Source organism: Hemicordylus capensis, chromosome 2 (genome assembly GCF_027244095.1).
Source record: "Hemicordylus capensis ecotype Gifberg chromosome 2, rHemCap1.1.pri, whole genome shotgun sequence".
Taxonomy (NCBI): domain Eukaryota; kingdom Metazoa; phylum Chordata; class Lepidosauria; order Squamata; family Cordylidae; genus Hemicordylus; species Hemicordylus capensis.
In genome coordinates, this window is record NC_069658.1 from 203105566 (window position 1) to 203126096 (window position 20531).

Here is a 20531-nt window from a genome sequence, read left to right on the forward strand (position 1 = left end):
ATATTCAGCCCCTCAACAACCCAGTTAGATAAGTTAGGTTGAAAGACAGCAGCTGCTTCCCCACTGGGGCCCTTTAGCGCTGCTGAGGCACTGCTTATCTGCCATCAGCTGGAAGTCAGAGGTTCCACATAAAACATAACACTATAATAGCCAGCAGTGCCCTCTTCATGCACAACTGTGATATTTAGTCTGAAGTAAGTCCCTCTCAGCAATGGTCCCCTGCAACTTTAACTAGATGCTTTCTCCTCATAGGGCTACCAGCCCTCCAAGACTGGCCTGGAGTCTGCAGCTGTTAGCATCAGTGTCCTGTAGACTATTGAAAGCAACCCTGGAGATTTTAATGGCTTTATATTGTATACAAATTGTTCTAGTAAGAACTAATCAGCCTATTTTCCTTTCATTGTCTCTACATCTGGACTAAATTTGGTGCAAATCAAGGTCCACAAGTTAGATTTCTTGCACCTCAAATGTTCATGTGTCCACCATCTTGGATTGGGGTGGATGACATCATTACAAACTACACCATTTAGGTGTCCCTGTGTGTCACTTACTACAGCTGTTCCACATTTGGTTCAAATAGGTTAGACAGTCCTCAAGTTAGCCTCAAACGTTCACATGTCCACCATCTTGGATTTGGGTAGACAACATCATCACAAACTACTCCATTGAGGTGTCCCTATGTGTCCCTACAGCTGCAGCAAATATGGTTCAAATCAGTTAAGCGGTTCACAAGTTAGCCCACTTGCGCCTACAATGTTTACGTGTCCGCCATCTTGGATCAGGGTGGATAACATAATCACAAACTATGCCCTGGAGGTATCCCTACAACTGTACCCAATTGTGTTCATATTGTCCAGGCGTTGCGAATTTGATTGTGGGGGACATATGGACGGACACACGGACACACACACAGAATGCCAGGTGATCTCATAAACCTACTGGAAAGTAGGCTAAAAATATTGGGAAAACACTGGGGAAAGATATCCAGCTATAGCATCAGTCAGGGTTGGCAACCCAACTTCTTGCAGTTTCTGCCTCTAACAATTGTTTCCCGATCCATTAATGTGGACAATTATTGTACATCTAAACAGAATATATATTATTTTGTTCTATAAATATATAATTTTTGTTGTAAATATAGCACCTTTAGGCATTATTAGACCTTAAAATGTCCAATAATTCAGAGCAGCAACAAAAGAAAACTCCAAAAAATGTAAAAAATATATAGAATTTAATATGAAAATACATTTCTGTCGGCCCAACACGTTTCAGTGAACTGCCTTTTTCTGGGATACTGCAACAAACAAAAAACTAAATATGAATTATTTGTTACATTTTTATCTGGAATTTGTAGTATTCTTCAACACATATCATCATTAGTTTCTGTCATTTGTTCAGTAGGTCGCATTATTACTTTTTATGCTTCAAGTTCAGCATTGTATAAGACATTGATTTATTATTGTTTCATTAAGAGAGTTTGCTATGTGCCTTAATTAATTAATTAATTAATTCAAATCATTGTGGCCTATTAGTCTATATATTGATTTCTTTTATCAAATTAGTTTTCATTAACTATTTTTTTTATTTATGGCTGTTTAGAACTATTATATGGTGGTTATTCATATTTAGTTATTGTTTGTTTATTGCAGTGCTCCAGAAGAAGGCAACTCACTGTAACTCATTGGGCCTATAAAGACATATTTTCGCACTGATGTCTTTTGCCCCGCACCTTTTTGCCATTTGCTTTCTCGCTCATTTGCTGCTTTTTAGGTGTTACCCTCCATTTCCCTTAGCTAATAATTCAATAATTCTCTCATATAATGAGAGAAGCTGGATTGGAAGAAGAGGAGCGTGGTTTTAAAGTTGGAGGAAGAAACATCAATAACCTGTGTTACGCTGATGACACCACTCTGATAGCTGAGAATGTGGATGATCTGCAGGCTCTAGTGATGAAAGTCAAGGAGCACAGTGAAAAAATGGGACTATGGCTAAATGTAAAGAAGACTAAACTAATGACAACGGGCACAACAACCAACTTCAGAACTGATAATGAAGACACTGAAGTGGTGCATAGCTTCTGTCTTTTTGGATCCAGCAGTCAAGAAATATGCCACAGACTAGCACTTGGTAGAATTGCAATGAAGGCCTTTGAAAGGCCTTGGAGAGAGGGCATTCCCTTAACTCCTGCCTGTAGGCTTCCAGCGGCATCTGGTGGGCCATTGTGTGAAACAGGATGCTGGACTAGATGGGCCTTGGGCCTGATCCAGCAGGCCTGTTCTTATGTTCTTATGAAAGGATATTTAGATGCTGTGATGTGTCTACACCTACAAAGATTAGAATAGTTCAGACAATGGTTTTTCCTGTGACACTCTATGGATGCGAAAGCTGGACTTTGAAGAAGCAAGATAGAAAAAGCATTGATGTTTTTGAACTTTGGTGCTGGAGAAGACTTTTGAGGAAACCATGGACAGCCAGGAAAACAAACAAATGGATCATAGAACAAATCAATCCAGAATTTTCACTCAAGGCACAAATGACCAGGCTCACACTATCATACTTATGCACATTATGCGAAGACCATGCTCCCTTGAGAAGTCCATAATGCTGGGGAAAGTTGAAGGGAAGAGAAGAAGAGGATGACCAGCAGCAAGGTGGATGGACTCGATTACAACAGCAATGAATGCACCACTGAGAGACCTGAAAGGCCCAGTTGAAAACAGATCATCCTGGAGATAATCTATGTATGTGGTTGCTAAGAGTCAACACCAACTTGATGGCACTTAATCAATCAAAATAGACAAATAATTCAGAGCACCCTCATAAAAAATAAATTGCACCCTTATAACTGAGTAACTCACTGTTTTGGCATTTAAATTTTTATATTGCATTTTAAACATTAATTCTGTTTTTCTGTTCTCATAAAATTTAAAAACCTTAAATATAAATCACAGGCCTTTGTAAAAGGAGCGGGTGGGGGTGGCTATGAGAACACTGTGTTTTTTCACAAATGGGTAATCAAGCATAGAGCTAACAGAACAGAACCCAATGCAGAATAAAACAAACCCTATTTTCTTCTGCCAAATGTTGGATATGCATGTTTAACTGTCAATAAAAATAAGTACCACTACACCATTGAGAAATGAAACAAAAATAATGGTAAGAAATAAAGGTTTCATGATGGGCCTTTTAATCTTTAACTCTGTGCTGGTGGTGGTTAATGGCTATAACACTATATCACCCAAACAAGTGGTGCCCTCTTGGTTTGGAAGCAGAGTGCCAAGCTAACTTTTAACTGATGTGCGTCAAGCGATGGACTCACTCTTCAAAGCTCAGCAGAAAGTAAGCAGTTGACTTCTTGCTCCCTCAGTGAATGAGGGAGTAGATTCCTTTCTCTGCTCTAAATACTCCAGTCTTGTGAAGTCAATGGAAATGGGCCAGGGAGCAGGGAGTGTTCTTCAGATGCTTTTAGAGTGTTCTTCAGATGCTTTAGGTCACAAACCAGCAATCAGCGTTATTATTCTTTTACTTGTCAAACGCACAGAATGACGATGGGGAAGGGAGGGCCAGCAGGTTGCTTGCAAGGATCCTTGGGGAGGAGCCTCAGAGTGTGTCTGTCTGTACGAATCAACACAGAACACAGTTGGAACCTGAATACAAGTAGCCAAACATATTAAGAGTTCATTGTTTGAAATACTAGCACAATAAAATTTAATTTTATAAAATTGAAAAATGTCAGTAATGTTGATGACCAGAACATGGGTAGGAATTCACAGTGAGCAATAGGGCAGATAATCAACATTTAATTTTGCCTTATACCTCTCTATGTAGAAAGGCTAGCTAGGGTCCTATTTTTTGTTTGAGCTGAAACAGAGATGCAGAAAAGCTGAAAATGCAGACATTAAGATCGTTTTCATGACTAAAATGGGGAGAATGGCAGGGAGGCAGGCTCCTACCTGCCTCCCCAAACACAATCAACCCTCCTCATTAGGCTCTGCTGCTCACATGGCACACAATCGGGGATGCAGGCAGTGGCAGATGCAGCCCGAGTGTGCACATGACCAGGGACTGGGGTAAAAGGACATGCTTGTGCCCTTCTACCTTGGTTAATAACCTGGGTAAAATACTCGGGCTATCCAGTGGGGCAGCACTGGGACTGGGCTTGATCCCGGCACTCCGGATGAGCAGCCCTACCTGGGTACGGTTGTGCAAGCCCGGGTAGGGCTGCTCATGTGGACAGCCCCATTATATTGTACCTGTGTTCAGATGTCTCTACATTCATACATGTTTTTGTGTAAATTATTTTACCTGCACTCACTTTAAACATGAATGTGGGTACAGGCCCCTTGAAATGCAGGATACAAAAATTGTTGGAGACGGAGTTCCAGTGCATCAACCTTTTGTACCAACTATCCTAATGATCACTAGGAGCATTGGGAGCAGAGGTAGCTAGTGTTGGAAGTGAAGGACTCTGCGCTCTCATGTCTCAATCACAGAGGGGGACAAATTAGTAAGTCAGAGGGCTAGAGGGGTCAAGACATTGGTCATCCCTTCTCTACTGCTCTGACACTATCCCTTTGATATGTAGATTGCTACTCTCAGGGACTTCCTGCCTGCCTGCCTTGCCTCTTCCTCTTCCCTTTCATCTCCTTTGCAACACCCACGCTTCTCTCCCCCCGCACTATGTGTTCAGAGATGCAGAAAACATCCCTCTGCATCCAGTTAGATAGATAGATTAGAGATCCTATCTCTCCACTTTGCTATCTAGAATGGAGTTCACCAATAAAGACTCCTTATATTGATTTGAAACTATGAACTGGCTCCAAGTTTCTTTTACTCTCAGCATACACACATGCCTAGGCAGACTCCGCTGTGTTTTGCCTCTGTGCACTCTGCTGTAATAGAAGGGTATCTCTTACCAGAGGGAATTCCCAACAGCTAGTGAGGGTCTCCTTACCTGTCCCTGCCTGCCTCTGCTCTGTGACCCTTGCTTTGACTCCTCAGTATTTCCTGTAGTGAGTCAGTCCTCTTGCTTTCCTCCTAGAGAGAAGATGGAAACATCTCCCCCCCCCACCTATTCATTATGTAGCTGATAGATAGGATAGGTCTTTCCTATCTCAAATGTACTTCACCAATAAACTAGTTAAGTAACTTTGAATCTACAGTGATTTCCATGTGTGCTGCTTAAATAGCTGCAACAACTAAACTCTGCAATGTGTAACTGGAGTGGTTTTCTTGATGCTTTGCTAAATAATCACAAACCCCAACAAAAAATAGTGTACTGCTGTACCTTCATTCAATATATATCATTCAATATAGTATGTGAATAACTGTACCTGTGTACAGATTTGTATCTGTGTACACTGTACACAAATTGTACAAGTGTTGAACATGATGAAGCTATTCTCACGATCACTGGAGAGTGGACTAAGGGAGCTTAGTTCGCTTTCCAGGGACCGTGGGAACCACTGGGCTCGCAGGCAAGCCCAGTGCTCCCAAGGCAGCTAGCCTGCCTAATTAACCCTCCCCTTAGATGAGGTTTCCGTTAACCTCATCTTTTTGCAGCATGCTGCAACACACAAGTAGACCCATGACTGGAAGGCTGCAAGCAGCCTCCCGGGCTCAGGGGTCTCTCCAGGATGCCCCATGCGCTTGCGTGGGGCATCCTAGAACTTCCGTGGGCCATGCGGCCCCTGATCCCAATAGCCCCTGCCAGCTCCATGACGGAGCCGGCATTCATGTGGGCGGCCAATCCGGCCGCCCAGGGCTGCCTTTTGATCATCTGCGGGGAAAGCGGGCTAAGCCCACTCTCCCCACAGAGCCCCCTCCGGTGCTTCACGCCGATCGTGTGAAGCGTCTTGATGTGTAAGAGAGCCAGCATGGTGTAGTGGTTAGAGTGCTGGACTAGGACCAGGGAGACCTGAGTTAAAATCCCCATTCAGCCATGATACAAGCTGGGTGACTCTGGGCCAGTCACTTCTCTCTCAGCCTAGCCTACTTCACAGGGTTGTTATGAGGAGAAATTTTAGTACACCACTCTGGGCTCCTTGGAGGAAGAAACGGAATATAAATGTAAAATGAATAAATAAATAAAGGCTGCATGTTTGAGGGTTGCATGTTTGTATTTTTAAATGTAAATATCAGCCTCGAGGCTGTGCAGTCTATGTATTGTTTGTAGATTGAAGCTGCAGTCCTATGCACACATAGCCAATGGGCCTCACTTCTCAGTAAACACTCATAGGATCAGGCATTCACATTGTAGGAAGTCCCTAGTTCAAACCTTATCTCTGCCATAAACACATAATGGATAGGCAAGCTGCTCTTTCTCAGTATTACTCCTAAGGGAACTAATACTGACTTGCATGACAAGGTTATTATAAGGATTACTGAGATCATGTCTGGGATTTGAACACCAAAGGGCTTGATAAATGATAACTATTTTGATTACATATTGGTGAGAAAATAAAAAAGTGGGATTTTCCAAACATAGGGTCTTCTATGTGTCAAGTGCAGTGATTCACTCTTGGGAGACCTATACTGTACATGAACAATACACGTATACACATGCCATCTAAAAGGGATTTCCCCCTGCATTTCAGATTTCAGTCTGAGTCATCAGTTCAATCCTACACAGATCTACTTGAAAGTAAGTTCCACTGTGTTCAATGGAGTTTACTCTCAGAAAAGTGTGCACAAAACTGCAGCCTCTGTCAATACGTGCAGGGAGGAGGAGCCTCACTAGCAGCAGCTGAAGGAACTGACCAGTGATGTCAGTCAATGGGGGATGTTTTCAGATTGCAGTTTCCAGCCAGCTTTAAAGTACTGTACATTTTATGAAGACAATAATAGCTACATTGGTGACTCTTCTTCCTCTAGTTGTTGACTAAGTAAATGATGAAATTATGGGTCTGATAATAACATATAAGATTTAGACACCCTTTTTGAAGCCTGTGTGTGAAATGAGCTGTGCAGCATGATCCTACACAGAGTTAAGGTTGCAGGCAGCCATGTATGTAAATCCTATCCCTCCTATAGTTCCTTCCACCTAAAGCTCCTTGCCGCAGAAATCTTTCTTAGCTTGCTCATGTGTTACTCTGTCAGGCACACTGATGGACTACTAATTCTTTCTCTCCCTCCCTCCCCTCCCTCCAAAAGCCCGTACAAGCATTTGCTGCCCCATCCGTTTTAGACATTGTAGAATGCAGGAGTATTCAGTTTCCTATATTCCGACTAATTGCTAACATTATATATTTAATTCTCTAAGGCATACCCGTGGCTAATCCCGTGCATGGCAGCTCTCACGAGAGTTCGTGAGCAAAAGCACCTGATTGGGCAGTGGGGATTCCACATGCAGATAGGGAGGAAGAGGAGCCTGGGATGGTTAGGGACAGTTGGAATGCAACTGTTACTGGTCGGAAGATGTTCTTGACTATAGAGGAGAGGAATCTATATATAGCAAAGGATAGTGGGCAGGGGTCTGTGAGGAGAGGGGTCGTGAGGGAGGAAAGAGCCCCTTCAGGAGAAGGAGGCTGCCGTTGTGTGAATTAGATGAGGAAACAAGATGAACAAGATCTGTTAATTCAGGGAGGGAGGGGAAGACAGATGTGGGGGGAAGCAAGTGGAGGAGAGAGAAAGAGAGAGAAAGGAAGAGGGGTAGAGAAAGAAGGAAGGGCGAGGGATGGGCCCGAGCCTGTCAGCGGCCTGAGGGGAACTAGTGGCCATGGCGGCGGCAGCAAGGAAGGGCCCAGTCAACCACTGCTGCTGTTTGGGGCTACCGAGGCCATTGACGGAGGGAGGGAGGCAGGCAAGGGTCAGGCCCAGCCTATCAGTGGCCTGAGAGGAACGAGCAGCCATGGGAGTGGCAGCAGCAAGGAAGGGCCCGGTCAACTGCTGCTGCTCCTGTGGGGAGGAGCAGGAGTGGGGCTTGGGTGAGTGTGTGGAGCTCTCTGGGGATAGGGGGCTGCAGCTTGGCCAATAGGTGCCAGCAACGCTGCAGTTGTGACCAAGAGGAATGAGGGGGATGGAAGCAACAGGGTGGAGGAGCAGGAGCAGGAATGCGGCTCAGGTGAGGGGAGAGATCTCTGAGGGGAGAGGGGCTGTGGTGGGGGGAGCAATCAAGTACTAGCGCACAGGTGCTCTGCGCAGGTGAAGCTAGTATTATTTATTTAGCATATTTTTATACTGCCCACAACCTGCGTCTCTGGGCGGTTTACAGTTAAAAACATTTAAACATTAAATCAATTAAACAATTAAAATCATTTAAACATTAAAATCATTTAAAAACCCAACATTAACATATTAAAACTAAAAATCTAATTTAAAAGCTTGGGTGAATAAATATGTCTTTGGTGTCTTTTAAAAAATTGCCAGAGATGGGGAGGCTCTTATTTCAAGAGGGAGCACATGTGCATTCCAAAGTTCAGGGGCAGCAACGGAGAAGGCCCGCTCCTGGGTAGTCGCCAACCAAGCTGGCGGCTGCAGAATGTTCTGTATTTAAAAAAGAATGTTCTGGTTTTCTTTTGGGTCTATTTTTTCTTTTCTTTTTCTTAGAATTAGGATTATGAGTAACTCTGTAATACACTTTAGTTATGACTAACCGCACACTATCATGCGCACTTACCAGCAAGCCTTATTGAACACAGAAGTAATTACTTCTGAGTAAATATTTAAAACATTTATCCTGCTCCTCCAGTATAAGGAAGCCCAGCAGAGGAAAGGAAGAAGCCCAGTAGAAGAAAGGAAGAGACCACCTACTCCCCATTCAGTGCTGCCCAGGGTGACAGCCTGTGCATGTGTGCTGCTTGCTCCTTCTGCTGCTACCTGCCTGCTCCTTGCTTCCCCTGTGGGACTGTGGCCTGCTGCCTCTGTGGAACATCTGTGGGGAATGTAAGTTTGAGAGATGTAAGTTTGGGCGGGGTATACATTTAATAAATAAATAAATGTGTGCAGGACAGGGGCCAGGGGTGAATGACTCAGCTGTGGAAAAGGCCAGTTCCATGCTTGGAATCATTAGGAAGGGGACTGAAAATAAAACTGCTAATATTATAATACCCTTATACAATACTATGGTGCAGTCACATTTGGAGCACTGTACAGTACAGTTCTGGTCACCAAATCGTAATATTGTAGAACTGGAGAAGGTGCAGAAGAGGGCAACCAAGATGATCAGAAGCCTAGGGCATCTTCGTTACGAGGTAAGGCTACAACACCTGTGGTTTTTTAGTTTAGGGGGAAAAGATGACTGAGGAGAGACATGGCAGAGGTCTATAAAATCATGCATAGTGTGGAGAAAGTTGATAGAAATCCCCCCTCCCCTCACATAACATAGAACCAGGGGTCATCCCATGAATCTGGTGATTGCCAAGAAATTTAGGACCAACAAAATGAAGTACTTTTTCACACAACACATAATTAACCTATGGAATTCTCTGCCACAAGATGTGGTGACAGCCAACAACCTGGATGGCTTTAAGAGGTGTCGGTAAATTTATGGAGGACAGGTCTATCAGTGGCTACTAGTCTGAGGGCTATAGGCCTCTAAATACCGGTTGCAGAGGAGTAACAGCAGGAGAGGGCATGCCGTCAGCACTTGCTTCTGGGCTTCCCAAAGGGATTTGGTGGGCCACTGTGCGAAACAGGATGCTGGTCTAGATGGGCCTTCGGCCTGATCCTGCAGGGCTGTTATGTTCAATTGGTTGCTTACAAGGGGCCATGAATGGCTCGGTTCTTTTAAGACACTATTGCAATCAGGGTGGCTAGAGCAAGAAAAAAGTAGACGCTTTTTGGTCCTCATTGAGTGATCTCAACTACAGAACTAGAAGATGATAGTTATTCTGGTTTAAATCAACCCGTAGTAAAAGCGTACGGTCCTGGTATAAAGTTCCTCGCTCAGGGACATCAAGGAGGACCAGCACCAAGCCGATCCACAGAGAGAGCAGTGTGAGGAGTTCCGCCCTTGCCATTCTAATAGCACCTCCACAATCCAATGGCTTCTCGAGGCCATGGCCCTGTGTAGCAGCACTTTACCCTGCCCCTCCATGTGCCCTGCCCGGCAGGGTTTTATGACACGCTAGTGTGTTTAGAGTGCAATCTGAGAGGGACAGCGATAACGGACAGTCTCCTGCATCAGAAATGTGAACCCATCATAAAAGCCTGCCCGGTTGGTGCAGTCTGACAGGGACAGGGAAAACTGACAGCCTACTGCATCAGAGATGCAGACCCATCAGAAAAGCCTGCCTGGTTGAGATCTGTGGGGTAGTTGCAACTACACCTCTAATAGCTGAACCTGTGTCCAAAAAATCTGTTGGGGGCAGTGCAATCTGCTACAATCTGTGGGGTTGGTGGAACACAGACAGTCCTCCAGAAAATAGCACCCATTGTGATGTGAATTCGGTTCGTCCCTGGGTCCGCCTTTTAGCCAATCAAACAGACTCAGTGGGAATCTTTTAGAGGCTTTTTATTGCTACTGCAGCTTTAGCAATAGGTAATCAGTAGGCTTACGCTCTGAAACTGATTACCGTTTGGTTACAGGTGCATCTCACATTTATACAAACAATCTGAATGATGCTGACACCCATTTTGTTGTCAGTATACGTGACAACAAAATGGTGGACTAAGTATCTAGTACGCATGCGAATGATTCAATGTTCTTCTGGTGATTACTCCTTATTTGGTTACATCCTGTTTTCTTAACTGTCAGCAAAGAACAGTAAGAACCTTGTGAGAACCAAGTTTCTTAGATACAATTTAGTGGAGAGAGATAACGACGTTGATCATGAGAGGCCGTGATGTGCCTGAGCTGGGCTGGGGTTACTTTAAGTTAGAATGAGGTATTCTGGGTAAACATGGAGTTTCTTTGGTTTTCTAAACACATCAATTGGAGACGTAAAGGGAGGGGGGAGTGGGATACGCTGGTCTCAGCCTAGGAGTGGAAGCATGATCCCTGGAAACTGATTGGGGCATTAGCAAAGCTGCACAATTGGTTAACTTTGCCCATGTTCCTGAAGCACGAAACGTTTTCAGACAATGTCCAGATTACTAAATGTTACCAGTGTTAATAACAAAACCTCCAATAGCTGAAAATGTGTCCAATAAGTTCTGCTTGGGACAAGTCTCTTTACTAATGCTGATGTTGACTAATTGCAAGACTGTGGAGCACACAAGTCTCTTTACTAGTTCTGAAGTTCTGAACAAGCGTAAGAGCTCCTGACAGGTTTCAGAGAGAGTGAGCATTCTTGCCAGCACTCAAGATGTAAGCGTTTCCGTTAGATTGACCTTCAGGGTTAGGGCACTGGCTTCAACTGGAGAGACTGAGCATGCTCTCTTCTTGCCAGTTCTCCAGAAATTTCACAGAAATTCACATCTGGATGCACTGAGTCATTCTTTTTTCATGTTTCAGAATAATTTATTACAAAATTACATATACAACCACATCTGATGTTTTCTACAGAACATGGGTTTCCTTTCTTTGATATTTTAAGCAGGATTGAAAATCTGAGAGGAGCAGGGGGAAAAAAGGGGGCTTCGTTTGGGGTGACCGTACTGAGCATGCTCGCATGCTTATGAGCATGCTCAGATGTACCGGGCAGGGCTCGTCGAGGGGCAGGGTAAATTAGTGCTGCTACTCGGAGCGGGGAAAGAAGTCCTCTCTCTCTACGCCAGCCCCATCCATCCCACTCCCGACGGAACCCAAGCAAATGTTGCTTTTCCGGTAAGATGGCGGCGCCCAGTGTAGCTGGTGACGTGGGGCTGGAATCGGTGTTCCCGCAGGAGCTCGGGCTTTTCGCTGATGCCTTCCCGGTGGAGACTCGCTACCGGCTCTGTGGGCACGAGCTGAGCATTACCCAGCACCACGGCGCGCGGCTGGGTGTAGCTGCCCCGGTCTGGGAAGCGGTGAGCCCGAGTGGAGTTGGAGACACTCTCTGGAGCGGAGCTGGGCTGGGATTTGGGAGAGAGCGAGAAGAACTTGCCCGGCCTGAGATAATCAAATAAATAATAACATCTTAAACAACCTGTTGACCTAGATGGAACCAACGATTTGAAATTTATATCGTATGGTTGGCTGGTTTTTTGTAGATTGTTGATCTTACCAAAGGTTCAAATCCTCCAAGTAGTTGGTTTGAATTTATTTCACTCCATATATTCCCTATGTTCTATGCAAGTAATGATCTTTAAACCAGCTGAGCTGTTTAACACATCTTAAATAAATTTAACCCATTGCTTATACCCCCATCTCTCTGTTCGTTCCTCTTAACTAACTTGTGGGGAGACTCCTCCTTGCCAGAACTTTATTTAAAATATTTATATACTCCACCTTCCTACCAACGGTTGGTACTTAAGGTAGCTTACAACACTTCATGAAATATTGCAAAACAAAAAAAAATTACAATAACAGCCTTAAACAAAGACATGACTTGGAGGACAAAGCTAATGTAGTTCTTCAACTCCACACTAAGTTGGTCCTGCTAGTGGCTTCAGTGGCTTCTAGTGAATCCAGGACATAGAGCACCCATCCCCAAAGTTGTTGAGCGGCTGGGCTCGTACTGTAGGCTCTTTTGCAAAGAGGGACCTAAATTGGAAATAGTAGCCCTCATATTTAGTAGGGAGAGAGCAATTGTTCCTATTCAGCGCAGCATATTCCTCCCACCCAGTGGTTGTTTCTTCTCACTTTGTTTCTTTTTAGATACTTCTCTATCCCAAAGTGGCTCACAATTTTCTCATTCCTTTTGATGCATGAACTGGTTTGTGAAGCTTTTATATTAAGATGTGGTGTATAAATATTCTAAATACTAATATTTATATTTAATATATTTAATATTTAATATAATATTCTAAATATTCACTGAGCCCCTGGTGGCACAGTGGTAAAACTGCTGCCCTGTAACCAGAAGGTTACAAGTTTGATCCTGACCAGGGGCTCAAGGTTGACTCAGCCTTCCATCCTTCCGAGGTCGGTAAAATGAGTACCCAGAATGTTGGGGGCAATATGCTAAATCATTGTAAACCCCTTAGAGAGCTCCGGCTATAAAGCGGTATATAAATGTAAGTGCTATTGCTAAATAACCATGGCTGCAGGTACTCTCACCTCCTATCTAATTTAAATGAGTTTTTTAAAGCAATACAGAAGTACTTAAAATCTCAAAATTTGGGGGGGGGTATCGAAAACAGTGGTGTGGTGGTGTAATCTGAGGGGTGTGAAGGAAAGCTATGAAAGTGTTGAATATAGGTAACTTGGATAATGATCGGTGGTGGTAGAAATGTGTGGAGAGGGGGAGATCTTGAAGCAAGAAAGTTGAGAAAGATGGCATATTAAAGTAAGGCATATTGGGGTAAACTTGTGCAAGGTTTGTTAAATAGCTTGCATGCATTGAGTATATGGGAAATATGGCATGAGACACTCTGGTTAAACACATAGTAAATGTAGCAATATGATAGCACTGACATTCCTAAGAAAAATCCAGGATGAGGTAAATCTGGAACATAGCTGTATCCTTAGTGTGAGTAGTTTCTTTCCTTTTAAAAATATCCTTTACCCTCTCGGTATGAGCTGGGATGGGATCACTTGAGATAAATCTGGGTTTTGTAGCCTAGTGTGGTGTAGATAGAGCAGCGTAGTGTAGTGGTTAGAGTGCTAGACTAGGGCCGGGGAGATCCGAGTTCAAATCCCCATTCAGCCGTGAGACTTGCTGGGTGACTCTGGGCCAGTCACTTCTCTCTCAGCCTAACCTACTTCACAGGGTTGTTGTGAGGAGAAACTTAAGTACGTAGTACACCGCTCTGGGCTCCTTGGAGGAAGAGCAGGATATAAATGTAAAAAAAATAGTAGTAGTAGTAGTAGTGCAGGAATTGTGTACAATAAGGAACCTGACTGAGTGTCAAACCAAGTTTCTGGTTGCCATTTGAGGTGCTTGCCAACTGGGCAGACATTATATAAGTACACCTGCAGAAAATGCTGGCTTTCTTGGGAGCAATAGGCTTTTGTAGAAGGGCCTATTTATGATTGAGCTAGAAAGGGGAATTAATACAAGGAAGAGTAAGGGTTGGATGAAAGATATTTAAAAGATGTGGCATATGGGAGGCAGTGAGATATGAAAATATTGTGCATGCAAATGCAGGTGATTGTTGTGGAATACAATGGAAAGTATTATTCAGTTTCCTTAAAAGGGGGTTTCTGGTCCCCTCTTTAGAGGCTGACATATGTGGAGGGGACTGGGTCTATAAAGGTCCTTTTGCTCTTGCATTTTACCTCTTCTTTTATAGCAACAGCAGCTTTTACTTAGTCCAAGAATCCATTTTGTGAGAACAATAAATATCCTTTGCTTCAGATGATCTTGCAGAGTTCCCCCAGTAATAGGCCTTTGTACAACAGCTAGACTGTTAAAGATGTTCTGAAACACGAAGGACTTTGTCATCCTTGTCTACTGATGTATTTATTTATTTATTTATTTATTTTTACATTTATATCCCGCTCTTCCTCCAAGGGGCCTTCCTCCAAGGAGTACATGGTTATCTTTATCCTTGCAACAACCCTGTGAGGTAAGTGAGGCTGAGAGATACATGACTGGCCCAGAGTCACTCAGTGAGTTTCAGGAGCCACCGTGGTGTAGTGGTTAGAGTGCTGGACTGGGGAGACCCGAGTTCAAATCCCCATTCAGCCATGATACTAGCTGGGTGACTCTGGGCCAGTCACTTCTCTCTCAGCCTAACCTACTTCACAGGGTTGTTGTGAGGAGAAACCCAAGTATGTAGTACACCGCTCTGGGCTCCTTGGAGGAAGAGCGGGATATAAAATGATGATGATAATAACAATAATAATAATGGTTGAATGTATTGTTTAGGTCATTTCATTCATTCTACTAACCAGTGTTCCCTCTAAGGCGTGCACATGCGCTCACACGTTTTTTGATGTCTGCTCAGTTAATTTTTGATCCCACTCAGGTTTAATCAGGAAGTTCCCACTCTGAATGCATGTGTGTGCACACACTGCCTTGATACTGCTGCCCAGAACAAACTGATTCCACACAGATGGGGGGGGGGGAATAGCAAGAACTCTGCTAATAACCAATTCTCTCTTCTCTCTGTTTAAGGCTCTGGCTCTCTGTGATTATTTTGAGGCACAGAAGCTGAACTTCTGGGGCAAGAAGGTTATAGAGTTGGGTGCTGGAACTGGCATTGTGGGCATCCTTGCTGCCCTCCTTGGTATGTAGAATCACTTGTGCAACAGCATCAACTGGCATCCAGGTTTTCTTTTCTTTGTTTAATTAAGCACTTGCTTCAGTAGTCCTAAATTACTAACTATTGCAGGGACTCTGAAATATGGACCATTAAGAACACAAGAGCCTTCCTGGTTCATGTTCAAGGCCTGTCTAGCTCAGCATCTTGTTTCTTACAGTAGCCCACCAGATGCCTCTTGGAAGCCCCAACCAGGAAAAGAAGGCATGCTCCCTCTCCTGCTGTTCCTCCCCTACAACTAGTATTCAGAGGCCACTTGACTCTAAATCTGAAGGTAGCTTATAGCTATCAACTAGTAGCTATTGATAGACGTGTCCTCCACAAAGTTGTCTAAGCACCTTTTAAAGCCATCCAAGCTGGTGGCCATCACCATATCCCATGGCAGAGAATTTCTGTGTGAAAAAGTGCTTCCTTTTCCAAATGTCCTGGCAATCAGTTTCATCATTGTTAAAGTGATGCAGATCTGGTATAAAACATGAAATGAGGCTACATCCAGGCTAATTCTTGGGGGGAAATCTAGTTGATGAAGCTTAACATTTTATGGTCTTGCTTAAGAGTCTGAAAATTCAATTCAAAGCTATTTTCATGGAAATATTCATTCAAAGCTATTCAAAGCTATTTTCATGGAATCCTGTAGCCAGATCAAAGTACTGCATTCCAGAGAGTCCCAGATTTGTTTGAGTCACTCTTTTTAAAGAGACCAGGTTTCTAAGCTCATAGTCCTGGAGGCTTGTTTTCCTACCAGTGGATGTAATCCAGAGAAAGCAGAGCATGCCGATACCCTACTGAAATCAGTGGGATGTACAAAGCACAGGTTAAAAATCCAAGCACCACTTATTTCCATGGGGCAGGAGTGAGTCTAACTCCTTTTGATTGTACCTAATGGCCCTGTGAAGACATAACCATGACGAAGTGTTACATCTGTATACCTAAACTGTGGTTCAGAGTTGGCTGCAAACCAGAATGTAAAATCATAGTTTGAAGCAAGTTTGTTTTACGCATGATTAAACATTTTATCACAATGAACAAAGTATGATTCCTTCCTTCTCAGAAAGATAATAAGCTAGTCTTGCCACTGTCAACAAAACAACCTTTTAAAGATCAGGGGTTCAGAATGGCTAAGAATGTAGGAACATAGGAAGCTGCCTTCTACCAAGTCAGACCATTGGCCCATCTAGCTCAGTACTGTCTACACAGACTGGCAGCAGCTTCTCCAAGATTGCAGGCTGGCGTTTCTCTCAGCCCTTTCTTGGAAATGCCAGGGAGGGAACTTGGAACTTCTGCATGCAAGCATGCAGATGCTCTTCCTAGAGCAGCCCCCTCCCGAGGGAAATATCTTACAGTGCTCACATGTAGTCTCCCATTCAAATGCAAACCAGGGCAGACCCTGCTTAGCAAAGACCCTGCTAGTCCACAAGACTAGCTAGTTGCTTTTGAGTAATAAATACAGTACTGCAAGACGTTGTTCTGCTGCTGGGTGTCTCACTCCAAGTTTTCCCTCCTTCCAGGTGGAGATGTGACCATTACAGATCTTCCTGTAGCCTTGAAGCAGATAGAGGAGAATGTCCACAGGAATTTGCCTGTGGAATGCGTGGCACGCACTAGAGTTTGTGCTCTGTCATGGGGTCTGAACCACAAGGAGTTTCCTAACAACTTTGACTTCATCTTGGGTGCAGATATTGTCTATCTCAAGGACACTTATCCCTTGTTGATAAGGACACTCCAGTACCTGTGTGGTCCTCAGACTACAATCTACTTGTCTTCCAAAATGCGCCAGGAACATAGTGCCATGATTTTCTTCGAAAATCTGCTTCCTAGGCACTTCACCTCAACATTGGCTTTTAGGGATGAGAATGAGAATATTAACATATACAAAGTGACCAGCAAAAGTAACATCTGATGACTAGTTTCTCTGTTCGCTGTAGATAATGACAAATGTTGCCTTTACCTTTTTTTAAATTGAGGCTTGTTAGTCCACAAGCCTTAGATGTGTAAACCACTAATCTGCGCTAGTTGTTATCTAGTTATCTACCCAGCAGTGGGTGACAACATTCCAGTAACTTCACTTGAATGATGTAGTCCAGCAAATACTCAGTTTCCCTTTCAGATCCCAGTGTTTACAAATGTACATTTCCATTGTGCTCCCTACTCATATTTGGCAATCCCCATCCCCACCACGGTAGTTCTCCATTCTTCTGTTAGGTTTCCACCTCCATGCTTTAAACTCTGCTTGGGGAAGTATTTGGGAGTGGGTGCAGTTCTCCAGTGTGTGATCTTTCTGGCTGGAATTTCTCTCCAGTTGAAAGGATTATTAAAAGCACTAGGTGAGGGCTGCCCAACTTTGGCCCTCCTGCAGATGTGGGACAACTCCCTTTGGTTGCTGTGGCTGGGGATTATGGGAATTGTAGTCCAAAAACAGCTGGAAGAATGTTGTTGTGCAGCCCTGCAATAGGCATATGAAGAGGAGGTCCTTTCCTACCTCCCTAAAGTTTGTCTATCCTTGGAAGTGTGCATCTGAGTCATCCTGGAGAGAAGATGGGTTGACGTTTGTTCCTAGCTCTACATTGCATGGTGCTGTGGATTTCTTGCTGCTATTAACAGAATTTGTAAAACCAAAGTTATCTAAAATACTGATCCTTGCTCCAGAAAAGACAGGTGTGTCACAGGCAAGTGAAGTGAAGCAATGCCCAAGTGCATTAAGATACCATGATGCCTTATCTGACATTTTGAGACATGGGTTTTTTCATTCACTTTTTGTACCATTAGATGATGGATATAATGTTTCTACAAAGAAAATGTTATTTAAGAAGTGGGCTTAACACTGAACTGCACATGCCTATGCACCATATTTTTTTATCTCATAACATGTGATCCAGTTCTTAACTTTTAGGGACATATGCTTCAGTTTAGTATGTTCAATATTTTAAGGAAGCTATGCATGTGGATAGTCTGTGTGAGCTTTCATTTTAACATGTTAATTACAGAAGCTGTTCAAGTAACATTCTCCATGTGTCTGTATGACTATTCTTCTAGCTTCTTAATTGCATTGCATCTTGGGGATGATATATGGGAAAACATAAAATGAGTCCCACATTCTGTGTTAGCTGAAGGAAACGTTCTGCTTACTGATCACTGTCGGTTGAGCCGTGGCTATTCACACTTTGTTAGATAGTCAGTTGTTGCAGTTCAACTATTTATAATACTATTTCATCTTTATATAATGCTTTGCTAAGTGGTCAAAAACCTTTGCATATTATTGCTGGTCTATACAACAAGCCTATAAGGAAGGCTGGTGCTGCTGTTGTCCTGGAAATGGGGGAAGGGAGTGTGGCTTGCATAAAGTCACCAAGTGCATTTTTAGTTCAGCTGAGAACCTGAGGTTTCCCAGCCGCGCTTTTAATCACTGGGCTAGACTTGCTGTTTTCCAAGAAAGAAGGCTGGAATATAAGCACTTACTTAAAAGTCCTGAATATTAATTAAGGGGAAGAACAATTAAGGGAACTGTAGGGTTGCTCAATTTTCTTGGGCCTGACAAGGCAGTGATCTGGAAACCGCACATGAAACAGTGGTTAGGGAATGAACAATTTCCAGTATTCATATCCTCTTAGAAAGTTTGCCCAATAATTGTCCTTTCCTCCACGTGAATATTCTGTGTTAAGGCCTTTTCAGCCTCAAACAGATCAGAGAGTGAAAAGAGTATTATCCTGAATAGGGCTACCTATGATATTTGTGTACTAATTGGATAATACTAATGACGACGACACAGCCATTTTTGCGTCTTTATCCCAGTGGTTCTTGCTGCAAAGTGAAATCTCTCTTGGCACCTAGCAGAGGCTAATCAAGACTGCATAAAGTCTGCTGCACTCAATCTCAAGACTTACAGGTTGGTTGGGAGGCTCTCTTGTCCTGCCGTATTTTGTTTATTCCCCTCTGGCCTTATTTTGCTTAATATCCAGCTGGAAGCAGAGTTCTGGAAAACTCATGGACATACTATTTTGGTATTACAGCATTTGGATTGGTCCTGCTACTACCCTCTACGGGAATGTTTTGAAGCAGACCAACACGGCTATCTGCGACTGCGTGCTACTCTAGCCATTCTTCTCTCTCTAGGGTTAAGCCGTGGTCCGGCCCCTTTCTCTGCTCTACTTCGGTGAATTAGAAGTGAATGTCTTTTGTCGGCTTCCATAGGACCTGGTGACGTACAATGCAAGTGCTTTGAAGATGCCTCGGATGGCTGTGTTGGGGAAGATCTTGTTCACGCCCTGGAAAAGGGATGCTTGAGAACCAAAGAGAACGGGACTCTGGTGCTTCTGCAAAGCCCGAGTTTGGAGCTGCAGTGCAACATGGAACTGCTTCCCTGGTGGCTGCTGCCATCTCCCCAGCTAGGAAAATAAGTCAGCCACCAATACCATGCCCCACGCCCTCAACAATCTCAGAAGCACCCCCTTCCCTCGTAACATCAAGTCCCCACCACTTCTTACATTTTCCTGAAACCTGACGGCCTCATGCGTCAGAGATGCAGAGGCATCAGGAAAGCGCGGCTGGTTGAAATCTGCTGGCCTGGGGGAACCACACCTTTAATAGCTGAACCTGTGCCCACGGAATATGTTGGGGGCAGTGCAATCGGGAATGGATTCCAGGAGTGGAACCGAAGACCTACCTGTGCGTGCAAACAGCAGTGTCTCTGCTGCAACCCCATGCAATGAGAGCTCCTCACCTGCTGATAGGGGGACGTGACAGATGCAGTTTGAGTAAAGCTGCACAGTGGATTAGGCTTGAGTGCTGGACTAGGAATGGGGAGAGCAGAGTACAAACTCCCCATTCAGCCATGAGACTTGCTGGGTGACTCTGGGCCACTAATTTCTCCGTTAGCCTAACCAACCTCAGGGTTGTTGTGAAGGGAAACTTCTGTAGTACACCCCTCTGGCCTCCTTGGAGGAAGAGCGGGGTATAAATGTATTATTATTAATAATAATAATAATAATAATAATAATCTTTATAAAACACCTGTGCGGTGAGTAACCAAGCATCTAATAGCTGAACCTGTGCTCCTCACCTGCTCATAGGGGGACGTGACAGATGCAGCTAGCAAAGCTGCACAGTGGATTAGGCTTGGGCATCTCCCGCAGCATGAAACACTTGCAGGCCCTGTCCAGATTACTAAACACCTGTTCCCAAAGCACCAATTTTTTTTAATGTTTTAAAGATAACTTTATTTAATTATTTATTTATTTCATTTTATATTGCGCTCTTCTTCCAAGGAGGCCAGAGAGTTTCTCCTCACAACAACCCTGTGAAGTAGA

At 43.8% G+C, this 20531-nt stretch overlaps 1 protein-coding gene across 8 annotated transcripts; it reads left to right on the forward strand.

Moving 5' to 3' along the window:
- The first annotated feature begins 7400 nt into the window (after nt 1-7400).
- EEF1AKMT3 (EEF1A lysine methyltransferase 3) lies at nt 7401-18232 on the forward strand. 8 transcript variants are annotated; one of them, XM_053295009.1, is made up of 5 exons: nt 7401-8062; nt 8690-8898; nt 15084-15195; nt 15389-15502; nt 16737-18232. In XM_053295009.1, exons 2-5 carry the CDS (start codon nt 8788-8790, stop codon nt 17126-17128), a joined length of 729 nt encoding a protein of 242 aa, XP_053150984.1. In that variant the 5' UTR covers nt 7401-8062; nt 8690-8787; the 3' UTR covers nt 17129-18232. The 8 variants fall into 8 exon arrangements, with proteins under 8 accessions (XP_053150984.1, XP_053150985.1, XP_053150986.1 ...); XM_053295010.1 differs by having other exon boundaries at nt 7401-7925; XM_053295011.1 differs by having other exon boundaries at nt 7402-8062; nt 8690-8883.
- Nucleotides 18233-20531: the final 2299 nt, after the last annotated feature.